This window comes from Rhinoraja longicauda, chromosome 17 (genome assembly GCF_053455715.1).
Source record: "Rhinoraja longicauda isolate Sanriku21f chromosome 17, sRhiLon1.1, whole genome shotgun sequence".
Classification (NCBI taxonomy): domain Eukaryota; kingdom Metazoa; phylum Chordata; class Chondrichthyes; order Rajiformes; family Arhynchobatidae; genus Rhinoraja; species Rhinoraja longicauda.
Window position 1 is genome coordinate 11,343,175 of NC_135969.1, and position 27,601 is coordinate 11,370,775.

Here is a 27,601-nt window from a genome sequence, read left to right on the forward strand (position 1 = left end):
TGTATCTCTAGCATGGGCAGTCACTGCTTCCTCTCGGGAGAGGCTCGGTGCGTATGGAGATTGAAAAGCCTGCGAGTGTGGATTAGGGTAACTGGTTAGAATTAGAGGGATGGGCCTTGCGAACTTTGGGCAGCATGGTGGCGCAGCGGTCGAGCTGCTAACTCACAGATCCAGAGACCCAAGTTCGATCCTGTCCTCGGGTGCTGTCTGTGTGGGGTTTGCACCACAGGTTGGGTTTCCTACAGATGCTCCGGTTTCCTCCCACATCCCAAAGACCTGCAGGTTTGTAGGTTAATTGATCTCTGCAAAGTGCCCCTAGTTTATAGTGTGATAACTGGTGTGAATGGCTGATCAATGGTCGGCGTGGACCAAAGGACCTGTTTCCAAGCTGCACCTCTAAACGAAACAAGATATTGCTGAGAATTGGGCCTGTTTCTTGTAATAAGTAGGCTGTTCTGTACAAGAAAATAACTGCAGATGTTGGTACAAATCGATTTATTCACAAAATGCTGGAGTAACTCAGCAGGTCAGGCAGCATCTCGGGAGAGAAGGAATGGGTGACGTTTCGGGTCGAGACCCTTCTTCAGTCTGAAGAAAGGTCTCGACCGAAACGTCACCCATTCCTTCTCTCCCGAGATGCTGTCTGACCTGCTGAGTTACTCCAGCATTTTGTGTATAAAAAGGCTGTTTGTATGGTCCTCGTGCTTCACTTTCATTCTCTCCTATCTAATCCAGATCTTCAGGCATGTTTTCATGCCCGGCTGCCCAACCGTTTCTCAGATAAATTGGTTAATGGAAGGCAAGAGGTTTATTTTTGTTTTGATTTATGATACTCTGAAGGAAGGGGAATTCATCAAATTCCTGGGTTAGCTGGAATGTTCAATTCTTGATAAAGAATCAGGGTCTTGACAGCCGGGCGGTTTGATGGCCTGGGTCTCACTTGAACATTTGCTTGACTCACAAGGTTGCAATATCAGACACTGTGTTCCAAGTTAATGGAGTGGAACCGGAATAGCAGCGAGACAAATGAGATGTGGCACTCCGCCGCTCCCAACTGTAACCGTGGGTACTAATCTGTCATTGAGAGCCTCCGCGTCCCCTTGGGTAAAGAGGCAACAACTCCTGAGCACAAATTGCTTCATCCATTTGTAATGTAAAATGCACCAAAGTACAAACATTGTGAAATGCTTCCCTGCAATATTAAGCAAGTCATTGGAGCCAGGCTAAGCAAATATAAAACGTGTAAGGGGAAAAGCGAATGTGCCACACGACTTGGAATTGAATCAAAGAAGCAGATGGGGAAAAAGGACCGGTGAGATTTTTAGATAAAAGGAGAACTGTATCATAAAGAAGCTTTATATCACTAATTTAAAAATAGTGCCCAGATGCATGTTTGGCAACCTTTTTATTTAAGTCCCGATCTTGTATGACGAGCTCGTTTGTGCTAACCATCGGAATGGGCTAAAGCTTCCACAGTTCTGATTGCTCTTGTAATTACTAATTGTATCTGTGCTGCTTGATCTGGAATAAGCAGAGCTTAAATAATCGGTAAATGCTGACTAGTTGTCATGTTTGATACATGTTAAATGTCACCTTTGCTCGCTGGCATTCACAAATGATTGGCATAGTTTGCCTGGTTGCAGGCAAATGAAGGTCAGTCATATCTGGTACATTTTAAGTGTTGTGTCGAACACAAATTGCTGGAATAACTCAGTGGGTCAGGCAGACATGGATAGGAGTCATTTCGGGTTGGGACCCTTCTTCACAATAAGCCTCCAGCACCTGGTATCCCACGGCTATCCACAGCAAAGGACAGCAATCCCATGCTGTCTCCCATCCAAGTACTAACCAGGCCTGAGCCTGCTTAGCTTATGAGATGAGATGAGATGAGAAGAGATTGGGCATTTTCAAGCTGGTATGGCTGTGGCCAAGGAGTTGGTAATGACCATGTCAGTAATTCATGACAATAAGACAGTTCATGATTGTAACATTACTCTGTCGAAGATAGATCATAGGAGGGAATGAAATGGGCAATTATTTATGATTGTAACATTAATAAATCCAGAATAAGTTGCAGCAACAGAATAGGCATGTTGTCCCAATTTCTTGTTCCTTTGCAAACCAATGCAACAAAAAGTATTGACAAGCAAAAGATTTAGTTTCCAAAGTACATTTTAAAGTCTGAAGAAGAATACCGACCTGAACCATGCCTTCTCGGGATGCTGCCTGAGTTGCTCCAGCACTTCGTGTCATTCTTCCAGTTGAGTCACTGGTTCATTGTTCGCCCTTTGAATAATCTGAGCAGCAGTGCCATCTCTTCACCTTTCTCTCCAGGACACTCTCAACGCCTATCCCTGTGGGTATGACCATACGCCCAGTCCAATAGCCAGTCACGTTCCCATTGAGGCATCGCTGGTGTTGAAGGTTGCCCAGGGTCGGCTGGTCGCAGTGGCTGTCACTGTGGAAATGGAGCACACCATCGCCTTTGTGGGAGATGACAAAGGTAACCTCCACAAGGTAAGTACATATGTGCTACCAGCAGAATCAGGCCATTCGGCCCATCAGGTCTACTCCGCCATTCAATAATGGCTGATCTATCTTTCCCTCTCAACCTCATTCTCCTGCCTTCTCCCCATAACCCCTGACACCCGGACAAATTTAACCCCATGACACCCGGACAACTTAACCCCTGACACCCGGACAACTTAACCCCTGACACCCGGACAAATTAACCCCTGACATCCGGACAAATTTAACCCCTGACACCCGGACAACTTAACCCCTGACACCCGGACAACTTAACCCCTGACACCCGGACAAATTAACCCCTGACATCCGGACAAATTAACCCCTGACACCCGGACAAATTAACCCCTGACACCCGGACAAATTAACCCCTGACACCCGGACAAATTAACCCCTGACACCCGGACAAATTAACCCCTGACACCTGGACAAATTAACCCCTGACACCTGGAAAATTAACCCCTGACACCCGGTCAAATTAACCCCTGACACCCGGTCAAATTAACCCCTGACACCCGGACAAATTAACCCCTGACACCCGGACAAATTAACCCCTGACACCCGGTCAAATTAACCCCTGACACCCGGACAAATTAACCCCTGACACCCGGACAAATTACCCCCTGACACCCGGACAAATTAACCCCTGACACCCGGACAAATTAACCCCTGACACCCGGACAAATTAACCCGACACCCGGACAAATTAACCCCTGACACCCAGACAAATTACCCCCTGACACCCGGACAAATTAACCCGACACCCGGACAAATTAACCCCTGACACCCGGACAAATTAACCCCTGACACCCTGGGGGGGGGGGGGGGGTGGGGTGGGGTGGGGGGGGGGTCTGCCGTGAATGGGGGGGGGACAAAGGGAGGACTTTGGTAATGCAAAACAAAGAATTTCACTGTGACTTGTCACAGGTGACAAAGTATTTGTTCATTCATTCATTCATTCGAAACGGGCCCTTCAGTCCACTGTGTCCATGCTAACCATCGAACAACAGTTCTACATTCTCCCATTTGCTCGTCCACACCCTGTACAATGGGGCCAATTTTATAGAGGCCAATCAGCCTACAATCTTGCACATCTTATGGATGTGGAGGAAACCAGAGCACCCGGAGCAAACCCACATCGTCACAGGGAGAACTTGCTAACTCCACTCGGAAAGACCCGAGGTCAGGATTGAACATGGGTTGTGAGGCAGCAGCTCTGTCAGCATTGACTCATACAGTCACTTTGCCTTATCTCATCCATGCTGACCAATATGCCTCATCTAAGCTTGTCCCATTTTTACCCATTTATGGCCCATATCCCTCTAACACTTTCATAGAAACATAGAAAATAGGTGCAGGAGGAGGCCATTCGGCCCTTCGAGCCAGCACAGCCATTCATTGTGATCATGGCTGATCGTCCACAATCAATAACCCGTGCCTGCCTTCTCCCCATATCTCTTGATTCCACTAGCCCCTAGAGCTCTATCTAACTCTCTCTTAAATCCATCCAGTGATTTGGCTTCCACTGCCCTCTGTGGCAGAGAATTCCACAAATTCACAACTCTCTGGGTGAAAAAGTTCCTTCTCACCTCAGTTCCTATCCATTACCTGTCCAAATGTCTTTTAAATGTTGTTATATCTCCCTCAACTACTTTCTTTGGCAGCTTGATCCATATACCCACCACACCCTGAGTGTAAAAGCTGTCCCTCAAGTTCCTATTAAATCTTTCTCCCCTCACCTTCACTTTATGTCCACTGGTTCTTGATTTCCCAAAAAGACACTGTCCAGTCACCCTGTCACAATGGGTCACAATACTCTCATGTCACCATTCATGATCAACAGCCTTGGTCTCCTTGCCTTTCCAGCAACTTTTAAATGTGATGAGGTCACAGATTCCAGACAGCATCCCATTCCATCACTACTTAATGAGCAAGGGACATAAACGTTGTCAACTCTCCACTATTCCAGCGTACGAGAAGTAAAACATTTAAGAGATCGGGATTCTACTTGTCAAAACCTTTTTTTTTAATATAAACACTTCAATTCTTCGCAGTCAGCTTTGCTGCAGGGGAAGTAATCCCAACTTTGTCAGTCTCTCTTCATAATTATAATTATCCTAATCCCCATCCAAATTCTGCTTAATATTCAAACTGTTTAAAGTATCTTCCTTTGTGGTTCAAGCGATATGGTGATGTGAACCAGCTTAGCTAGTTTGGACCATTTGTCCCTTTTCCAGAACTCCTAGCATGGACCATCGGCCTTTGCCCACCATGCAAACATATGAATTTGGGGCCGGTACAGGCCATTCCTCCCCCTGTGCTTGCTCTATCATTTGCGAAGGTCATTTCAGTCAGAGTTTTGAGTATAGACGTTGGGAGGTCACATTGCAGTTATTTAAGAGCTACACTTAGAGTATTGTGTTCAGTTCTGGGCACCATGTTATAGGAAAGATGTCAAGCTGGAAAGGGTGCAGAGAAGATTTATGAGGGTGTTGCCAGGACCCGAGGGTCTGAGCTGTAGGGAGAGTTTGAGCAGGCTGGGACTCTATTCCATGAAGCGCAGGAGGATGAGGGGTGATCTTATGGAGGTGTACAAAATCATGTGAGAAATAGATCGGGTAGGCGCACAGAGTCTCTTGCCCAGAGTAGGGGAACAGAAACCAGAGGACATAGGTTGAAGGCGAGGGGGAAAAGATTTAATAGGAATCTAAGGGGTAACATTTTCACACAAAGGGTGGTAGGTGTATGGATAGAGCTGCCAAAGAAGGTGGTTGAGGCAGGTAGTATCGCAATGTTTAAAAAACATTTAGACAGGTACGTGGATTGGACATGTTGAGAGGGATATGGGCCAAATGCAAGCAGGCGGGACTAGTGTCAGTGGAACATGTTGGGCCAAAAGGCCTGTTCCAAGCTGTATGACACTGACTGCAAGATCATGGCTGATCTGATTGTCTTTCCAACTCTCCATTCAATCTACCCACAATAACCTTACATCCTGTTGCTTATTAAGCATCTATCACCCTCTCCCTAAAAAAACATTCAAAAACGGTGTTTCGACCAAAGATACTAGAGGAGCAAGATGAACCACTCCGTTGAAATTGCCTATACTGAAGTGTAGTACGCAAAGGAGCGTAACGGCCGCCATTTTGGTCGGCAAAACCCGCCGTTCGCTATGCCTCTCGCAGTGTAATCAGTGTTTTGGGGGAACAGTATGTATGATGATACCAATTAAAATGCAGAATATATCTCATCTATCAATTCACAGATTTTTGTTCTTTTTCTTTCTTTTTAAATGTTTCTGCAACTTTCTGCCTACTAAAATGGCGCCATGACGTACTATGGTTTTTAGGGTCGAGTGGTCTATCTTGCTCTGCTCTATCTTTGGTTTCTACCATCCTAGGAGAAAGTTCCAAAGGCTTGTAATACTCAAAGGAAAACAAAATCACTTCACCTCTATTTTTAAGTAGTGACCTCTTAGTCCTAGATAACCCCACAAGAAGAAATGTATTCTCCGCCTTGTCAAGACTCCACAAAATATTATATATTTCTGTTGTTTAAACTTCAGATACAAGCCTCGTTCACACCGTTATCTTTCCTCGCAAGATAATCAGTCCCTTCCAGCTATTAGTCTGGTAAACTTCCTCTGAACTGCTAAGCTATTAACATCATTCCTCCTTTCTAAATAAGGAGACCAAAATAGTATTTACGATTTACAGCATTATCTGGTTTTTGGCTTTTTGTGAATTAATGTGCACTTGGGGACTGTTTTAGAGGTTGCGTGGGGAGAGTGTAGAAGTTAAGGGCTTGGTTTACATTTTAAGCCTCCATCTGGAAATGTCAAAAGATTAGAGGACGTAGTTTTAAGGTCAGAGGGGGGAGAAGTTTAAAGGAGATGTGCAAGTCTTTTTTTTTTTTTTTACACACAACGGTGTGGGTGTCCGGAACACACTGCCAGAGGTGGTGGTGGAGGAAGCTGTTATGCTAGTGGCATTTAAGAAACTTTCAGATAAGCACATGGAGACAGACGCAAGGAATGGAGGGATCTGGACCACATGCAGGCAGAGATCGGTTTAATTTGGCAACGTTCAGCACAGACATTGTGGGTGGAGTGTCTGTTCCTGTGCTGCACTGTTCTATGTTCTATTTGTCAGCATAAAATCTATAAATAACTTGTGTAAACAATTCCTCTGCTCCCTTTGACAAGAGTTGGTTATAACTAGACCATGTAAACCTCAGCTTTCCATTTCCATTCATCCCTGTCTCTGTTACTCTCCTCCTTCCAACGTATTGTGTGGAATCTTGTTACTGGACGAATTTACCTTCTCCCCGTGACCGCGTGGGTTTTCTCCAGGTGTTCCGCTTTCCTCCCACATTCCAAAGACGTGCAGGTTTGTAGGTTAAGTCAAGTCTAGTCGAGTCAATTTTATTTGTATAGCACATTTAAAAACAACCCACGTTGACCAAAGTGCTGCACATCTGATTAGGAAAAAAAAAAGAAGAAAGTTACAGTGGCAGGCAGCCAAACACAACGGCGCGGCCATCTTGAACAAAATGTTTAACTAAAGCAGAATGGTGGTTCCTGCAAAATTGTCCCTGGTGTGTGGGATAGAACAAGTGCTTGGGTGATTGCTGGTTGGCACAGACTCGACGGGCCGAAGGGCTTGTTTCCACGCTGTCAATCTACACTTTAAAAAAAGCCTAAACCATCAAGTGTAATTATTTATGATGAACACCTGTCTTGAGATACGGTGAAATACTTTGTATTTCATGGGCTTGGCTGCAACTTTAACTATTTACAGCTACAATTACAACTATAACTAGCTACAGCTTGAGTTACTTGAGAAACAGAAGTTAAAGCCTTCAACAGTGCCTTAACTTCTACAGTACATCGCGAGGGGAGTTAAAATCCTGCTGTGGCATCAGTGGGGTTTAAAATTCATTAAATTAGAACCAGGCTGAGAAGTTGGTATAAACGTCAGGGCAATGAAAGTGGCTCACTAGCATCTTTTAGGAAGGGAACAATGTGTACCATCCTGTCTAATGCCACATTTGTGGTACACATTAAACAGGTATAGCACATTAAACAGGTACAACACAAGAACAGGCCCTGCCCGGCCCACAATATCATGCCGAATGTGATGTCGAGTTAAACTAATCTCTGCTTGCACGTGATCTGTATCCCTCCATTCCTTGCATATCCATACACCTATCTAAAAGCCTCTTAACATGCTTTTATCGCATCCTCCTCCACCACCATCCTTGGCAGCACATTCTAGACACCCACCACTCTGTATTTTGGAAAATAAAAGCTTGGCCCGTACATCTCCATTAAGCTTTGCCCATCTCATATTAAACTGTGCCTTCAAGTCTTTGAGATTTCCACCATGGGGGAAGAAGGTTCTGATTGTCTACCCCGTCTGTGCCTCTCATAATACCATATACTTCTATCTGCCTTCCCCTTAACCTCCAACAGTTCAGAGCAAATATGGTTGGTTTGTAACCGACCACAGACATGGCAAAGCAGACAAACGGTAGTAGATGTTGATGTTTACAGGGCCTTGTGAATGATTAAGAATCATAATGGTTTTGGAACAACCAAGATTGGCTTAGCACCCTCGAGGCTGCAGAAGGGAGAGTGTCTAGGTTTGTGCCACTACTTGCTATCCGTTGACTGTCGCTGGACGTCAGCTGATGATGGCACTGAGCTCTTGCAAACTGACCACCATTTGCAAGGTGCTGGTGAGGGTAGGAACAGGAAGAAAGGGGAGGTGAATGTGTGACTGAGGAGATGGTGCAAGGGGCAGCGATTCAGATTTCTGGACCATTGGGATCTCTTCTGGGGCAGAGGTGACCTGAACAAAGAGGGGTGGTTTGCACCTTTGCTGGACGGGACCCAATATTCTGGTAGGCAGGTTTGCAAGTTCTATAAGGGTGGTGTACTACACAAGGTAGAATGGATGGTGTTGAAAGAAGGTTTAGTGGACAGAATAGGCATGGGAGCAAGGCAGGGATTTTGGTTTGAATTGCACTCATTTTAATGCAAGAGTTGTGGATAGGTACGGGCAACTGGGACATTGTAGCCATTACAGAAACCTGATTAAGAAAGGGACAGGGCCGGCGACTTAATGTTCCAGGGGACAGATGCTTCAGGAGAGATAGAGGTGGGGATAAAAGAGGGGGAGATGTTGCTTTATTGGTTAAGGAGGATGTCACGGCAGTGGTCAGAGATGACATTACTGAAGGTTCATCCAGCGAGGCTACATGGGTGAAGCTGAGAAATAAGAAAGGGATGATCACCTTGTTGGAGGTAAAATACAGACCCTCAATTTTTAAAAAAAATTCATGAAAGCAGAACCAGGCTGAAAAGTTGGTAGGAACAATAGAGCAATGAAAGTGGCTCACTAACATCTTTTAGGAAGGGAACAATGTGTTCTGGCCCATATGATGTCAGATTTGTGGTACACATACTAGTACAGCACACGAACAGGCCCTTCGGCCCACAATATCCATGCTGAATGTGATGGTGTTAAACTAATCTCCTCTGCCTGCATGTGATCCGTATCCCTGCATTCCCAGCTACCTATCTAAAGGCCTTAAAATGCCTTTATCACATTTGCTTCCACCAAAGGGCGGTGGGCACAAGGAACAAGCTGCCAAGGGAGAAGGTTGAGGCAGGTACCATCACAATGTTTAAGAAACATCTAGCCAGGTACATGGATAGGGCAGGCTCAGAGGGATCTGGGCCAAAAGCAGGCGGGTGGGACTAGTGTAGACGGGGCATGTTGGTCGGTGTGGGCAAGTTGGGCTGAAGGGCCTGTTTCCACGCTGTGTGACTCTGCCTCTATGACTCTGGTTGAGGTTCGCGAGGGAGTGGCACCGACACCCTTTCACTGTTCCAAGAGGAAGTGGAGAGAAACACGGAGTTTAAAGGTTGAAATAAAATCCAGTCATGGGAAAAATAATTCCTTCTTAAGTGATGGCACTTTGTTCTGCAATCAAAGGAAATACAATTCTCATTCATTCTATCAGCTGCACTGTGCTGAATGAGTCTCACCCATGTACCCAGGATTAGTCCAGTAACATGAGCACTGCAGCATAGTAGTGACTGGGGTAGAGTAATTCACATGAAGAAGGAACTGAAGTGGAGAAATGTGGTCTGCCTACTCAGTTAGAACTAACGTCAGTAGGGCAGGGTAGCAAAAGAGGTGCTTAGATTCCTGCTGATAAGTTTATTGAGGTGGCGCCGTGGTAGAGTTGCTGCCTTACAGCGCCAGCGACCCAAGTTCGATCCTGACTACGGGTGCTGTCTGTACGGAGTTTGTACGTTCTCCTTGTGACCACACGGGTTTTCTCCGGGACCTCCGGTTTCCTCCCACACTCCCAAGAGATGCACAGGTTTGTAGGTGAACTGGCTCCTGAAAAGATTGTAAATTGTCCCCAGTATGTGTAGGATAGTGCTTGTGGATGGGGATCGCTGATCGATGCGGACTCGGTGGGCTGAAGGGCCTGTTTCCGCGCTGTGCAAAATGTATCCTTGAATTCTACAGGGACCCCTTTCACTTCTGTAAAAAATGTACCCAAGGGGTCTAGCAGCTAATGGGGGGTGAAGATCTGGTTGCTAAAGTCAACCACAGGCCTCCTCCACAGGCACACTCCCACCTGCACCCTCCGCTCTGCTGCTGCCAATCTCCTATCCCCCCACATCCGGACCAAACTCAGATCCTGGGGGGACAGGGCTTTCTCCATCGCTGCTCCCACCCTATGGAACTCACTACCCCAAACCGTCAGAGACTCCTCCACACTCACCACATTCAAAACATCACTGAAGTCTCACCTGTTCAGCACTGCCTTCAACCACTGAAGGTCACCTCACCTTCTGTCTCCTTTCTCTGTTCGTTTACTTATTTATCTATTTATTCACTTCCCTATGTTCTCTAAATCCCTGTAAAGCGTCTTTGAGTATATGAAAAGCGCTATATAAATGTAATGCATTATTATTATTATTATTATAATTGCAAATGAAGACAAGAGTGACTATAAACTACAAACTGCCTCGGTTCCACTAGGGACTTCTGGATTTTTATTAATGGGTTAAAAAAAGTGTTTGGTTATTATATTTATTGAATACGGTGTTTACAACCTTGTGTTGCTGCAAGTAAGAATTTCATACTTCTGTTTCAGTAAGTATATATGACAATACACCACTCTTAACACTGTTGACATTGCTAGTCTTTGGTGCCAAGTCGGGACTTCATGGATAAAAGAGGTCTTATTGTTTTCTTCCACTGCCCCAGGTATTTGTGATGCCGTCTGGACAGGCGGAGCAGTACGCAACGCTAGCAATCCAGCCCAATGTTCCAATCAACGGCGACCTGGTATTTGACCGTGACGAGGACTACCTTTACGTCACGACCCCATTGAAGGTAAACGCACTGTGAAGTGAAGCCAAGCGCCCGTTTAGTTTAGAGATACCACACGGAAACAGGCCCTTCGGCCCACCGAGTCTGTGCCAACCGGCGATCCCCGCACACGAACACTATCTTACACACACTCGGGACAATTTACACTTATACCAAGCCAATTAACCTATAAACCTGTGTGGAGTGTGTCTTTGGAGTGTGGGAGGAAACCGAAGATCTCGGTGAAAACCCACGCAGGTCACTGGGAGAACGTACAAACTCCGTGCAGACAGCAACCGTAGTCAGGATCGAACCTGGATATCCGGCACTGTGAGGCAGCGCTCTGCCGCTGCCCCACCGTGCCGCCCGTCTTGGGTGGATTTAAAGCCAAGTTATTGTAGTCAGAATATTTTAATTGGAGCAAAGAGACATGAATGAGATAACTTAGAACGAGTAGGCGCCCAGCTGTGCATTGTAGGTTCAACTGTGCCTTACACAGGCAAATGGGAGGGACTGGGGGAAAATAGCGAATGAAAGGTTTAGTGCACTGATGCACAGTCAGCTGAGTGAAGCCTGTAGTTAGAGCATTCCCAATGATCCCTGTCTATAATTGTCCAATATTGAAACACGGATGGAATATCTTTGCCTCTGGACAAAAAAAATCCGAAGGGAGCCAACAGATCACAGGAGGAAAGCTTCTATTTGTACACTGAAAGATGTTTCAAAGGAGGCTGAGAATTCAGCGTTCAGAGCCCACTGATGCAGCACAGCATGTGGCGAGGTTTTCTGTGGAATACATTAACGTTATTCTTTGATCCAACCCATCAATGGATTGAAGTTCGTGGTTTGCAGAGTGTATTTGATTTGACTGGGTTTGTGCGGTGAGGTTAAGGGAAGGGAACCACCCAGTGGCGGTGCTGCCGTTACTGGGAGAGTGATATTCTGCCCCCCCACTGTGCAGCACAAGGTGGCTGCATTTATGTGAAAGCAAATGAGGGGGTGGGGGGGGAGGAGAGAGGAGAGAGGCTCAGTGATTTCAACATCAAAGGGAATTTAAGAAAATAACTGCAGATGCTGGAACAAATCGAAGGTATTTATTTCACAAAATATCAAAGGGAAGGTTAGTTTAATTTATTATGATTATCACGTGTACCGAGGTGCAGTGAAACGCTAATTTTTTGCATGCTATCCAGTCAGCGTAAAGACCAGACCATATATGATTTACAGTCAACCCCAGCATTTTGTGTGTATCTTCAATGTAAACCAGCATCTGGGGTTCCTTCCCTCACAGAACCTCCATACGTCTATAGGAGGGAAGGATCCAAGGTCTGGGGCTTGGTACTGAGGTTGGGAATGTGGGAATATCCCATAAAAGGGCACAAAGTGCTGGAGTAACTCAAAGGGTCAGGTGCCATCTTGAGCAGCCCGAATAAGGTGGTGTTGGTGGAGTGGAGGATGATGGGAGGGCAGCACAGCCGATGACCCCTTAGCAAAACAGAACTGAAGACACAAGGCAGAGTGAGGCCCAGTGCAAATTAGATGAACAGCACCTCGTATTTCGTTTGAACAGCTTACACCCCAGCGGTATGAACATTGACTTCTCTAACTTCAAGTAACCCTTGCTTCCCCTCTCCCTCCATCCCTCCTCCTTCCCAGTTCTCTGATCGTCTTACTGTCTTCGACTCCATTTTATCTCTGCTTTGTTGTTACCTTCTCCTAGCGAACAATGATCTACTCTACATTTTCCTTGATCTTCATTCCCCTTTGTCCTATTCTCACACTCCACTTCCTTATCTACGTATCTCCCTCTCCCCTGACATCAGTCTGAAGAAGGGTCTCGACCCGAAATGTCACCCATTCCTTCTCTCCAGAGATGCTGCCTGTCCCGCTGAGTTACTCCAGCATTTTGTGTCTACGTTCAGAAGAGGCACAAAGTTGTTTCTGCCTGTGGAATTAAACCACAGTAAAAAGGGAATGCTTGGCTGTGCCCGAGGGAAACCACTTTGTGATCCTTTTGCTTCTGTTTCCATTACAGGTGCTGAAACTTCCTGTTAGCGAGTGCTCGAGGAAGACTGACTGCCTGTCCTGTCTGCAGGCAAAGGACCCGTACTGTGGCTGGTGCATCCTGCAGGGCCGGTGAGGCTCAACTTAGGAGGAGCATGTCGGATGATTCCACCACTCCAATCTTAGTTTAGTTTAGAGATACAGCGTGGGCACAGGCCCTCCGCCCCACCAAGTCCACATCGACCAACAAGACCAAGCGCAGGCTCTGCGATCGTTTCGCTGAACACCTCCGCTCAGTCCACCTTAACCAACCTGATCTCCTGGTGGCTCAGCACTTCGACTCCCCCTCCCATTCCCAATCTGACCTTTCTGTCCTGGGCCTCCATTGTCAGAGTGAGGCCCAGCGCAAATTGGAGGAACAGCACCTCGTATTTTGCTTGAGTAGTTTACACCCCAGCGGTATGAACATTGATTTCTCTAACTTCAGATGGTCCCTGCTTTCCCTCTCTCTCCCCCCTCCCCCTTCCAAGTTCTCCCACAGCCTCTGAATAAAAGGACATACCTTTAGAAAGGAGATGGGGAGGAATTTCTTTAGTCAGAAGATGGTGAATCCGTGGAATTCGTTGCCACTGACGGCAGTGGAGGCCAAGTCGATGGGTATTTTTAAGGCGGAGATTGACAGATACTTGATTGGTATGGATGTCAAGGGGTGTCAAGGGTTATGGGGAGAGGGCAGGAGAAAGGGGTTGAGGGAAAGATAGATCAGCCATGATTGAATGGTGGACTAGACTTGATGGGCCGAATGGCCTACGTCTGGTGCTGCGACATATGAACTTATGGTTTCCATTATTCTGCCCCAGTCAAAAGTCGACAGAGTGATACTTCTTGTGATTTTCTGGAGTGCTTAAATCTTCCAGCTATTTGGTTAAAAATCTTTCCATGATTTGATTCTGCAAGATCAGTCTGAAGAAGGGTCTCGACCCGAAATGTCGCCCATTCCTTCTCTCCTGAGATGCTGCCTGACCTGCTGAGTTACTCCAGCATTTTGTGCATTTATTACCTGTCCTTAATTTGCTTGAATGAAGAGACTTGATGGCCTGATTCAAGAGGGCAGTTAAAAGAACCTTCTAATTGTGGCTCCTAGCCTGACTTGACGTGGATGGCCGATTAGCGTTCCTAGTTGACGGCCATATTAATACAATCCAGTAGTTTCCACGGCCATTCTTACTCTTAATTATTACTTATTAATCCACGTTTATTTAATGAATTCAACATGAATTCAATGCAAATCAATCTCCTCCATCCCCTCCCCCCCCCCCCCCCCACCCCCCCTCCAACCTCTCCTGTTGCCAAGGTGGTACTCAAAGTGATGTCCATTAGGTTAATGATCCAGGCCTCCCAGTTGCTTTTCCAATACAACTGCCTTGAGTTTGAGGGAGGCAAGCAGTGATTAAATAAATTCGGTTGGCAAGCAGATGGATGTTAATGAGTTTAGGTTAATAAACACTGGACCTGAAGCACAAAACCACATGACTAGGTATTCAATGGCAGAAGCACGAAAGGATTTTGATGTAATTATTAACCATTGATCGGTATGCAATCAATGTAAGGTCCAGACCAGCAAGTGATGGCTATATCTTGAAGGTGCTTGACTGCAGCTTGACAAGGCAAGTGAGGTCGGGGAATGCGGCTATGCTTGGCATGATGATTGCAAAGCTTTGGAGCATTTTATCGTTCAAAGAATGGTGTCGCATTGCTGAGATTTCAGACTGAGTGCTTCCAACTGTCAGCTGACCCAACCTGAACTTTGTTAACATTGGAGAAAACTCACTAGAGGGGAATGTAATCAATGCTTTTAAAATAGCGAGAGGAATAATTGGAAGACGTTACAGTTTATATGAATTGGATTACAAGCAGAGAAATTAAAGTCAGGAGCACAACAATGAATAAACCCGCAGTCTACGTCAGCCTCCTGCAGAGTAACAGGCATGTGGGTTAAACTTTCAACAAAGGAGGTTAATGCTGTGTTAAATATTAACTTCATAAAGGTCAATACCGTAAAAGCACAACAAATGCTTCAGAGGGAGATCATGCAGTGCTTTGCAAAACATGTTGATGTGGCATGCCAAAGAAAACATTTGGATCGAGGTTTAGAAGGTTGTGCGGTGAGGATGAGATAAAGAAGGGGAGTTGTCCCAGATTCTCAAAGTGCAGCTTCACCCCACCGACCGGTTTTGCTGGAAATTCAGTTTAGTTTAGATACAATGTGGAAACCGGCCCTTCGGCCCACTTAATCCGCGCCGACCAGCGATCTCCGCACGCTAACACTATCCCACACACACAAGGGACAATTTACTATTTTTGCCAAGCCAATTTACCTGCAAACCTGTATGTCCTAGGGGGGTGTATGGAAACTGGAGCTCCTGGAGAATACTCACGCAGGTCACTGGGAGAACGTACAAACTCCGTACAGGGTGGCACGGCGGTAGAGTTGCTTCCTTACAGTGCTTGCAGCGCCAGAGACCCGGGTTCAATCCCGACTGCGGGTGCTGTCTGTACGGAGTTTGTAAGTTCTCCCGGTGACAGCGTGGGTTTTCTCCGAGATCTTCTGTTTCTTCCCACGCTCCAAAGACGTACAGGTTTGTAGGTTAATTGGCTTGGGTTTGCATGTTTGGTGTATGTGTAAACTGAGTGTGTCTAGGCTTGTGTTAATGTGTGCAGATCGCTGGTCAGTGCAGACTCGGTGGGCCGAAGGGAATGTTTCCGCGATGTGTCTCCAACCTAAATTAAACTAAAATGGCACGCGCAGTCAGGATGAAACCTGGGTCTCTGGCACTGTGAGGCAGCAACTCTACCGCAGCGCCACCGTGCTGCCCATTCAGCTACATATCCCGGCAATTTGCAGTGGATTTGGGAAGGAATTGTGGAGAGGCTGCATCTAAATTCCTCGAACCAAAGAGTGTTTCTGAAAGTACTGCTACAGAGGACATGGTCATATGGATTATTATCCTGCAGACCTCTGAATGAATCGAGTGAAGTGCCAGGGTCCAGAGTGTATTTGTGGGGCCAAATGATAACTTTAACTTCTCTGTACTCATCCTCTTGGTATTCCGGGGCATGTTTTCTCCTTGTGAAATCTGCTGCCGAAGGAGATGCATTGTGGGCCGGCCAGCCCACGTTGGAATCCTCGTCTGTCAGGACAAGTGAGGGCTGGAGTCTGCATTCCACAAGAGGAACATCAGCCATTGTGTTTCATTACACTGCCTCGGCAATGTTATGACAGGCGGCTTTTGAAGTGGGATTAACTCCTTGAGATGGGGTGGCACCAGAGTAGGATAAACCTCTGTTCACAAGTCATAGGAGCAGAATCAGGCCATTTGGCCCATCGAGTTGACTGCGCCGTTCAATCATAGCTGATCTATCTCAACCCCATTCTCCTGCCTTCTCCCCATAACCCTTGATGGCCGCAATAATCAAGAATCTGTCAATCTCCACCTTAGAAATACCCATTGACTTGGCCTCCACAGCCTTCCACTGGTTCACCACCCTCTAACTAAAGAAATTCCACATCTCCTTGCTAAAGGTACATCCTTTTATTCTGAGTTTATGCCTTCTGGTCCTGGACTCTGCCAAAAGTGGAAACATCCTCTCCACAGCCACTCTATCCAGGCCTTTCACTATTCGGTAAGTTTCCCCCTCATCCTTCTAGACACCAGCGTGTTTACAGTTGTCCACTTTGATGGAGGAGTCGAGGTCACTGCGTAAAGCCCTGGAGGATTAGGCAATCAATGGTGTGTTGTTGGGCCACGGCTTTGTTTGTTTTCGACAGAACCTGATGTTCCTCTCAATGCTGGAGCCGCTTGGTGCCGTGGTGGCAGAGTGCGCGCGGCGAAGGTTCTCTCCCAGCCTTTAACCCTGGTGTTGATGCAGCCTTCCCTTCAACCTGCAGGTGCAGTAAGAAGTCCGAGTGCACGAGAGCTGGGGAAGGCATCCAGTGGCTCTGGAGCTGCAGGGAGGACGGGCAGTGCCTGAGAGCACACACTCTGTCCCCAGCTAATGTCAGCAGGGAGGAACACAAGCAGGTGAGAGAGTCTGCACGCGGGCATGTGGAGCAAAGAACTGCAGATGCTGGTTTACACCGAAGATAGACACAGAGTGCTGGAGCAACTCGGCGGGTCAGGCAGCATCTCTGGAGGCAAGAAATGGGTGACGTTTCGGGTCGGAGCCCTTCTTCAGAACGAAACCTAGAGGAGGCCAGAACAAAACAGGGCTGGTAACAGATGAGCTCAGGAAGGGCAGAGTTATGGACGTTATGCTTCGTTTGTCTGGGAGCAAGGACAAGACCTTATCAATACAATATAATACAATACAATATTCCATTCCTTCTCTCCCGAGATGCTGCCTGACCTGCTGAGTTACTCCAGCATTTTGTGAATAATACAATACAATATCTTTATTGTCATTGTACAAGTACAACGAGATTAAGAATGCCACTTCCATATCGATGCTATAAAATGAATAAATAAATCACGGCAAAAACGAAAACAACAAAGGTGGGGGGGGGGGGGGAAAGGAAACAAGGTAAAGTGATAAAAAGGTTCATGCAGGGGTCATTTGTGCCAGATTACCCTGGGGGGCAGAGACAGATCATGGCAGGCTCTCAGCAGGTCTGATTCAGAGCAGCTATAGCTCTAGGAATAAAGCTGTTTCTTAGTCTGGAGGTGCGGGCATAGAAGGCCTTGTAACGTCTGCCAGATGGAAGTAGTTCAAACAGACGGTGGCATGGGTGTGTGGGTCAGTCTAGAGGTCTACAATGTCCATCAGTCTAGAGGTCACAGCAGCAGTGGATAGATAGCATGGACTAATTTTGTGCCTTTCCATCGCATTAGTTTAGTTTAGAGATACAATGGGGAATCAAGCCTTTGCGGCCCACTGAGTCCGCACTGTCCAGCGATCCCTGCACATTAACACTATCCTACACACACAAAGGACAATTTACACAAACCAAAGATTGACACAAAAAGCTGGAGTAACTCAGCGGGACAGGCAGCATCTCTGGAGAGAAGGAATGGGTGACATTTTGGTTCGAGACCCCTCTTCGGACTGGAGCCATCAAATGAAACGTCACCCATTCCTTCCTACCTGTCCCGCTGAGTTACTTCGGCTTTTTGTGTCTATCTTCAATTTAACCAGTATCTGCAGTTCCTTCTTACACTTATACCAAGTCAATTAACCTAAGTCTTTGGATTGTGGGAGGAAACCGAAGATCTCAGAGAAAACCCACGAGGTCACAGGGAGAACATACAAACTCCGTACAGGCAGCGCCCATAGTCGGGATCAAACCCGGGTCTCTGGCGCTGCAAGCACTGTGATGCAGCAACTCTACCGCTGCGCCACTGTGCTGCCTTGAGAAACTACCAGAGACATTTGAGAAATCTGTACCCTATGTATATAACCACAAATGTAACTGGCTTGACAAACAAAAACTAGTTTCTGAACCTCCAAGTTGTTTTCTCAGTTATGGATATTATTTATTGTTCTCTCTTGTTCCCAGGTCTTTCTAAGTATTGCCGATTTGCCCATTCTGGCTGAGGATGAGTTCTACACCTGCCTATTTGAAGATTATTCCAGTCCTGCCACTATTACTGAGCATGGTGTCGTTTGTTGGTCTCCTAAACCCCAATATCTTCCACCTACTAAAACTGGAGCAGGTACACATCAAGAGTCTCCGAAATCTCCTGCAGACTAATTACAGCAATTTTCCTGCAGTCTGCTGAGATGTTGCAGAAATAGAAAGTTCATATAACTATATACCCCTGAGATATTCTGCAAGTTGATTGCATGCCAATGAAGTGTAATCTCAGTTTAGTTTAGAGAAACAGTGTAAAAAAGGCCCTTTGGCTCACCAAGTCCGTGTCGACCGATGATTCCCATAAATTAGCAATATCTCACACACATTAGGGACAATTTATGATTTTACCGAAGCTAATTAACCTACAAACCTGTATGTCTTGGGAGTGTGGGAGGAAACCAGAGCTCCTGGAGAAAACCCACGCAGGTCACGGAGAGAGCGTACAAACTCCACACAGACAAAATTGGTAGTCAGGATTGAAAGCGTGTCTCTGGCATTGGAAGGCAGCAATTCTACCGCTGCGCCACCATGCCGCCTTGATTGGGTATGTAGATAAACCCTCAGACACGACACTTGAACACTAACCAAATCATGTGTTTTAGTGGTTTGGTTGAGATCAATTTTAGCCAGCAGCAAGAGATCTTGCCTGCCATCACTTGCAATAATGCCAAAGAATCTTTAATTGGGAGCAGATGAGATCTTGGGTTAACATCTCGGGGGTTATGGGGAGAAGGCAGGAGAATGGGGTTGAGAGGGAAAGATAGATCAGCCATGATTGAATGGCAGAGTAGACTTGATGGGCCGAATGGCCTAATTCTGCTCCTATAGATTTCAAGGATAGGACTTAAACCCATGATCTTCAGATACAAAAGTAAGTGTTATTACTGGGCCCCTGGCTTTAACAAAGTTCATTCTGCAAGGCAGGGGTGGGGGGGGCTGAAAGATGTCTCCGACACCAGTGGACAAGTTTGTACCTGAGGCATTCTTGGGTGTGATTTGTTGAGTTGTCGCTGTGGTTTTCCGTGAATGTGCCCAGTGTGAGAAATTCCCTGAGTCTCCGCTTCTGATTTCCTTCCCAGATCACGTGACCATCGGGTTGCAGCTCATGTTCTTCAACGTCACCCTGACCACGGCTGAATTCACGTTCTACGACTGCAGGGCCGTGCAGCAGATTGCCAGGAGCTCTCCGTAAGTGTGTGGGGTCCTCTTTAAATAGAGCGCCGCAAATCCAACACCGATTGACGAGAATCCCAAACACACTGCCAATGCGGAAATTCTGAAATAAAACCATAAAACACTAAAAAAACAAAACAATCAGCAGGTCAGGCAGCATCTGTGGAAAGAGAAACACGCTTTAAGTCTTGGGTTGAAGCCCATTAGTCAGAATTTGGAAAGAGAGCAGGTGAACCCCACCAGTTCATTCTCTTTAAGAACAGGAGTGGGTTGTGTGGACTTTCAAGCCTGCTCTATCCTTTTAAAAGATCATGTCTAATATTGTTTTGATTCTGATTTCCCTGCGTTTGGGTTGGCCTTTCCAAGCTGATCCCATGTCCACAGGTTCTCTTAATGTCTAAGAATCTCTTGATCTCGACCATAAATAAACTGAGATCCACGTCTCTGTGGGTTTGAGAAATCCAATTATCGACAACCCTCTGTGAGGGAAAATGCCTTTTCATTACAGGCCGAAATGACCATCCCAATGACCAACTAAGCCCGACGATTCCAAATAATGAAAGATTCCAGAATGCTGTTACACCATCGTGCTTGCCAAAAGTTTTTTGTTTGTGCAGATGGGGTTGAGGAGAGAGCCAATGAGAATGAGTACGTTCCAACTGCTGGTGTCCTTTTGGCTGCTCTCTGGGCTCTGTGCTTGGGTCTGACCGTGGGCCCTGTTTTCTGACTTGTTTCTGTTTCTCTCGCCCCTGGCCTCTGTAGGTGTCGCGGATGTGTGAGCAGTCGCTGGGGGTGTAACTGGTGCGTGTTTCAGCACCACTGTACCCACAACACCACCTGTGCGGGCGAGAGTATCATTTTTAATGAGAACGTAAGTGCCGAGACTGGATGGACACGCGTGTTTGGGCAGAGGGAGATGTACACGGAGAGCTGGCAACCAATGCACTTTTGAGGGGGTTCTTTGGGGAACGCTAAGTTAGCTTGGACCAGTACAGTCCTGGACATCATCTGCCACCTCTGCTCTATTCATCTGGCCCAGGCCAATGAATGTCTGGTTTAGTGTGGTGATACAGCGTGGAAACAAGCCCATCGATCCACCGAGTTCCTGCCGACCATTGATCACCCGTTCGCTAGTTCTATTTCCTAACACACGAGGGACTAATTTTACAGAAGCCAATTCACCTGCAAATCCGCATGTCTGTGGGATTTGGGAGGAAAGCCAGGGAGAACGTACAAACTCCACACAGGCAGCACCCGACGTCAGGTTCAGCCTGGGTCTCTGACACTGTAAGGCAGCAACTCTGCAGCTGCACACTGTGCTGACTCTCACTTCACTCGAGCCCAACCTTTCCTACAGCTTCGCACTCCCACCTCCGCACACCTCCGCACACCTTCACAGGTAGGGGAGGAGAATATCTACCTGCTGCCCTGCTGATGCAGTGTTCAGCGATGACTTCTGACAACCCAAGTGTTTAATCGCAGGGTTAATCTCGCCGGCCTGCAATGTTCATGGAGCCTTGCCGCGCCCTCGTGGGTAGTTACAGGAGGGGACCCATTCACCACAACAGCTCCACTCCCTGCAGATGAGGAGCGGGGCAATGGGAATGAGTGAGAGAGGGACAATTCTCTGAGCCTGCGACAGCAAGTGAATGTTGCAAATGGCCTCCTACATTCAGCTGTGGATGGCACCCCTTTAAAATGGAGAAGATGCACTTGGGCGCAGATTCATCAGAATGTTACTTGGGTAAAAAGGCTCAGAGCACAGGCTTGGAGAGACAAAGTCTGTGTTGACTCACTTATGGAAGGTTTTTATGGGGATCGAATAGAGACATTTAACAAGGGCAGCGCAGTGGCACAGGTGTAGAGTTGCTGCCATGCAGCGGCAAAACCCCAGGTTCGATCCTGACTACGGGTGCGGTCTGTACGTTCTCCCCGTGACCTGCGTGGGTTTTCTCCAGGAGCTCCGGCTTCCTACCACACTCCAAAGACATGCAGGTTTGCAGGCTAATTGGGTTGGTATAATTGTAAATTGTCGCTGGTCGGCATGGCTCCAGTGGGCAGAAGGGCCTGTTTCCACGCCGTACCTCTGAACTAAACTAAACTGATTGCCAGAAGTGTTCCTGGATCATTCTAGTGAATTAGTTCTGGAGGGTCCTCCAATGGATGGGTTGTCTAGGTCAGGGTGGGTGCTCATCATCCTTCTGCTCAGCAATTGGATATTTCCAGGCAACTCAATTAACTTCACGAAGGATCTTTTAAGGAGTCTTGGACTTATCTCATGTTCAGTATGCATAGGTGATTGTACCAAAAATTAGAAGTGCATTGAAAAGTCTATTGTCTTTGTGTGCCAACATTATTTTCGGATTACAATATTAGTTTAGAAGGATGAGGGAGGATCTCATTGAAACCTACCCAATAATGAAAGGGCTGGGAACAGTGGATGTGGAGAGGACACTCGTGGGGGAATCTAGGATCAGTGGGCACAGCTTCAGAATGAAAGGACATGCCTTTAGAAAGATGAGGAATTTATTTTGCCAGGGGGTGGTGAATCTGTGAATTCTTTGCCACAGGTGGCTGCGGAGGCCAAGTCTTTAGGTACTTTTAAAGCACTGGTTGATAGGTTCTTGATTAGCAAGGGTGTCAAAGGTTACAGGGCAAGGCAGGAGAATGGGGTTGCGAGGTAAAGATAGATCAGCCTTGTTTGAATGGCGGGGTAGACTCGATGGGCCGAATAACCTCTTTCTGATATGTCTTAAGAACTTATGAATTTATTACATTTTCTTTGGGTATGTGAACGCACCATGGAATTTGATTGTAGAGTGGTTATTAATATTTACGCCACTCTCCCCGTGGGTTTTTTTTAGATGTCTTTTTTCATTCAAGAGATGTTGAACTTAACTCCCCATTTCAACTGCCTTTGAATGCAGTTGATGCAGTTACTGGGCTGATTCGGAGGGCATTTCAGTTTCAGTCTCATAAGTTCATAAGTTATAGGAGCAGAATTAGGCCATTCGGCCCATCGTGTCTACTCCGCCATTCAATCATGGCTGATCTGCCTTTCCCTCTCAACCCCATTCTCCTGCATTCTTCCCATAACCCCTGACACCCGTACTAATCAAGAATCTGTCAATCTCCACCTTTAGAATACCCAATGACTTGGGTTCCACCAATGGATTCCACAGATTCACCATCCTCTGACTAAAGAATTTCCTCCTAATTTCCTTTCTGAAGGTATGTCATAGAACATTGAACATAGAAAATAGGTGCAGGAGGTGGTCATTTGGCTCTTCGAGCCAGCACCACCATTCATTGTGACCATGGCTGATCATCCACAATCAGTAACCCGTGCCTGCCTTCTCCCCATATCCCTTGATTTTGCTAGCCCCTAGAGCTCTATCTAACTCTTTTAAATTTATCCAGTGAATTGGCCTCGATTGCCTTCTGTGGCAGAGAATTCCACAAATTCACAACTCTCTGGGTGAAAAGGTATTTTTCTCATCAGTTTTAAATGGCCTCCCCTTTATTCTTAGATTGTGGCCCCTGGTTCTGGACTCCCCCAACATTGGGAACATTTTTCCTGCATCTAGCTTGTCCAGTCCTTTTATAATTTTATATGTTTCTATAAGATCCCCTCTCATCCTTCTAAATTCTAGTAAATACAAGCCCAGTCTTTCCTCATATGACAGTCCCGCCATCCCAGAGATTAACCTTGTGAGGCTACGCTGCACTGCCTCAATAGCAAGGAGACCAAAACTGCACACAATACTCCAGATGTGGTCACACCAGGGCCCTGTACAACTGCAGAAGGACCTCTTTACTCCTCTATTCGAATCCTGTCGTTATGAAGGCCAACATGCCATTAGCTTTCTTCACTGCCTGCTGTACCTGCACACTTTCAGTGACGGGTGTACAAGGACACCCAGGTCTCGTTGCACTTCTCTTTTTCCTAATCTGACACCATTGAGATAATTGAAGGTAGACACAAAATGCTGGAGTAACTCAGCGGCAGCATCTCGGAAGGTAACGTTTCGGGTCGAGACTCTGGTCTGAAGAAAGGTCTATGTTTCTATGAAACGTCACCCATTCCTTCTCTCCCGAGATGCTGCCTGACCCGCTGAGGTACTCCAGCATTTCGTGTCTACCGTCGATATAAACCAGTATCTGCAGGTTTTTTCCCCCTACCATTGAGATAATAATCTGCCTCCTTGTTCTTGCCGCCAAAGTGGATAACCTCACATTTACCTACATTATACTGCATCTGCCATGCTTCTGCCCACTCACTCAATCCTCTTCGCAGTTCGCACTGCCACCCAGCTTTGTGTCATCTGCAAATTTGAGGCTAAGGCCTCTGGTCCTGGACTCTCCCAGTAGTGGAAACATCCTCCCCACATCCACTTTACTGTTAAATTTCAATGAGGTCCCCCCTCATCCCTCTAAACTCCAGAAACTCCAGGCCCAGTGCCATCAAATACTAATCATATGTTGATTACTGTTCTCGTTGGGAGCAGTCCAGGTAAGGAAGACTGGTTTTGTTACCTGGAGGATTTTAACCCAGCGAATACCTTTCTCACATTTATTGATGCCAGCTTTTGATCTGAGATTTACATAAGTAACTGAACTTATCATATCATATCATATCATATCATATCATAACTTAAACCTGTCCTGGTGAAATTTGAACCAACGCCTTAATGATTGTCCTCCCTTTTAAAAGAACGTGAAGCAAAGCAGTGATACTGTGTATTAAAAGGATACTAGCTTGTCCTTCAATCGATGGTGGTACTCAAAGGTCCTCGTCATTGTTCTTAAAGAATAACAGTGTACACAACATAACAAAGGGTCATCAAAGTATTGAGGATGGTATAAAAGCTTCGAGGAATTGACAGTTTGTCAGATCAGTGAAAAATATTTCTTTTGATTCTGTTACCAATGGAGCAGTTATCAGTGAAATTCCTTCTGTATTTTTCCGGCCTATGTAAGATTTCCTTGTAGCGGCTTGGTGTAAGAGTGCACTTTGTCACATCACGGTGAATTCTCTTCTGCAAAGCTGTATTCCCAAAAAAACCCACACGGCCTCACTTTCTTGCGTGAACCCGCCTGTAGTCCTAAATGTGTCTGCTCTTCAGTTTGTGAGCTTTTCCCTGTATTAAAGGAGCTTTATGGTTGAACTCAATCCACTGAAACAAGCCCCTCCAGTTGGTGACCCCCAAAAAAATTAAATGAGAGAAAAAGATCAAGTGCTGGAGTAACTCAGTGGGTCAGACAGCATCTGGAGATGAAGGAACTGCAGATGCTGGTTTAAACAGAAGATAGACATAAAAAGCTGGAATAACTCAGCGGGACAGGCAGCGTCTCTGGAGAGGAGGAATGGGTGACGTTTCAGGTCGAGACCCTTCTTCAGACTAGTTAGGGCAAAGGGAAACGAGAGATATAGACTATGATGTAGAGAGATAAAGAACAATGAACGAAAGATATGCAAAAAAGTAACGATGGCCTGTTCCCTTTATGATCGTTACTTTTTTGCATACTTTAATTCATTGTTCTTTATCTCTCTACGTCATTGTCTATATCGTTTCCCTTTTCTCCAACTAGTCTGAAGAAGGATCTTGCCCCGAAACATCACCCATTCCTTCTCTCTAGAGATGCTGCCTGTCCCACTGAGTTACTCCAGCTTTTTGTGTCTATCCGTAAATGACGTGAACGGGAGACGTTCTGGGTTGGGATGCTGTTTCTGACTAAGTGATGTAGGGGCAGACCGAAAACGTCACCCCCATGTCCTCCAGAGATGCTGTCTGACACACTGGGTCACTTTGGCATTTTGTGTGGGGGTTTTTTTTCCCCTATACTAGTACCTGCAGTTCCTTGTTCTCCAAAGAATAAACAAGTTTTTTTTCAGACAAGCAGTGCCACATGATTAATCTTTCCCCAGCATTGCCTCCTTAAAAGAAATGGATCGATTGTAATCATGTCTTGTCTTTCTGCTGACTGGTTAGCACACAACAAAAGCTTCTCAAGGTACTTCGGTATACGTGACAATAAAGGAAACTGTTACTGTTAAAGTAAAGGCTCTGCGCTGGATAATCCCAACAAAAGATTTGTCACCAATATTTTTAAATATAAATTAAATGCTTTTCTAAATTGAGTATAAAGCGTCTACTCTAGACAATAATATATTCCTTTATTATTCGTCCCACATCGGGGAAATTTACAATGTACTCGTTTTAGGGGCTCTTGCAGTTCAAAGGGTCTTGGGTTTACCTGGAGCTCCTTTAATAAAGGATTACATACTGCAGCTTCACTGCCGTAACTCAGTGTGATTTTATTTTAATACTTCTCTGTTTTACAATTGGTTCTTAAATCAGAAAATAATGAGTCATTTTCTGTCTCTTGCTCTCCCTCTTCCCTTTGTCTGTGCGTCTCCCTCCAATCCTCTTCCATCTTTCTGTCTATCCTGTTTGATTTTGCTGGTAATCGTTCCCTGACAGTATGTTCTACCCTATGTCGCTCCTCCAACACTTCCGACCAAACCACTCCGCGTTGGCTCCACCGCCGTCATCCCGGCTACTCTCCGTCCCACCACCGTTGCCCCGACCACAAGGGCCACGACCGTTCCTGCCACCCCGTCCCCCGTGACTACCCTCCCCACCACCCTGCCGACCACGGTGCCAACTACCGCGGTCACCACGGCGGCGGCGGCGGCTTCTACCACCGCTGCGGCCCTGCCAACTGACCCGGCGACCACCCTGCCCACCGCCTCGTCTCCACCTGCGGCCCCCACCACTGCGGCGGCCACGGGCGCGCCAACCACCCTGCCAACCACGGCCAGCCCCGTTGTGGCAGCAACCACCGCCGCCGCGGTGACGACCACCACTGGCACCACCCTGGCAGACACGAGCAGCCAGCCCGAGACCACGACCCCACCTCCGACGCCACCCTCTGAGGTTACGGTGCAGTTGTCCACAAACGCAAGCACAGTGCCGGGCATCGTCACCTCCCACGCCACGGATGCCCCCATTGCAAGCACTTCACCCTCTCCAAATGTGACAGTCCTGGATGACATCCTTGCTGTCACAACCACTCCCTCTCCCGATCCCACCGAGCCTCCTTCCACTCGGTTTGCGGTGCCCACCGACCCCAGGCCTGATCACCCCACCGACGGGGCTCCCTCCATCACCACCCCCATCACCACCACCACCACCACCACCACCACCACCATCCCCACCATCACCGATTGGCCAATGAAGGAAGCTGGTGACTGGAAGGAGTCAGACGTTTGGGTAGACCCTGTGCAGGTTGAGAACGACACAGCAGTCTTCTCGGCCGCTGCTGTGCTGCTATCGGGTGACGGAGATGTTGAGAACCCTTCTCCTGCTTTCCTCCACCTGGTCGACTCTGAGGTTGACTACCACTTTGACCCTGGCTCTCCATCCTCCTCCACACAGGTAAGCCAAGTTTGTTTTACAGTGGCCAGTCTAGACCTTGGCTGTCAGAATGTTAGCTGTGCCTGCATTAAATCGTATATCATGACAGAGCCTTGAGACAGGAACAAAATATTGCCCCCTTTCCCCAACTAAAAATCTCATATTAATATTTTCTTCTTAAAATAGTAATAACTAGAACATCATGTGATATCACAAGCAGATAGTTTCAAGTGACATGGTTGTGTGCATTAGATCGTATATCATTACAGATAGGAAAAAATGTTGCTCTTTCCCCAACTTAAAATGCTCATTAATATTTTCTTAAATTAATAGTAATTAGAATATTATGAAGAGCTGGGTTCAAGGGACGTATGCATAAGGTTATGTGCTAAGAATCCTTTTAATAAACTGATATGGCATAATAGATAAGGATCGTACAGTAGTGT

General features: G+C 46.6%; 1 protein-coding gene across 1 annotated transcript in view; it reads left to right on the top strand.

The window, feature by feature from the left end:
- The window catches only part of plxnb1b (plexin b1b), a 239,646-nt gene that overhangs the window by 158,308 nt on the left and 53,737 nt on the right, over positions 1-27,601 (top strand). The window contains exons 4-11 of the mRNA XM_078414681.1: positions 2,335-2,517; positions 10,821-10,949; positions 12,961-13,061; positions 16,879-17,011; positions 18,484-18,640; positions 19,641-19,749; positions 20,497-20,605; positions 26,220-27,176. Coding sequence (XP_078270807.1) covers positions 2,335-2,517; positions 10,821-10,949; positions 12,961-13,061; positions 16,879-17,011; positions 18,484-18,640; positions 19,641-19,749; positions 20,497-20,605; positions 26,220-27,176 — 1,878 coding nt within the window. The remainder of the gene's footprint in view (positions 1-2,334; positions 2,518-10,820; positions 10,950-12,960; positions 13,062-16,878; positions 17,012-18,483; positions 18,641-19,640; positions 19,750-20,496; positions 20,606-26,219; positions 27,177-27,601) is intronic.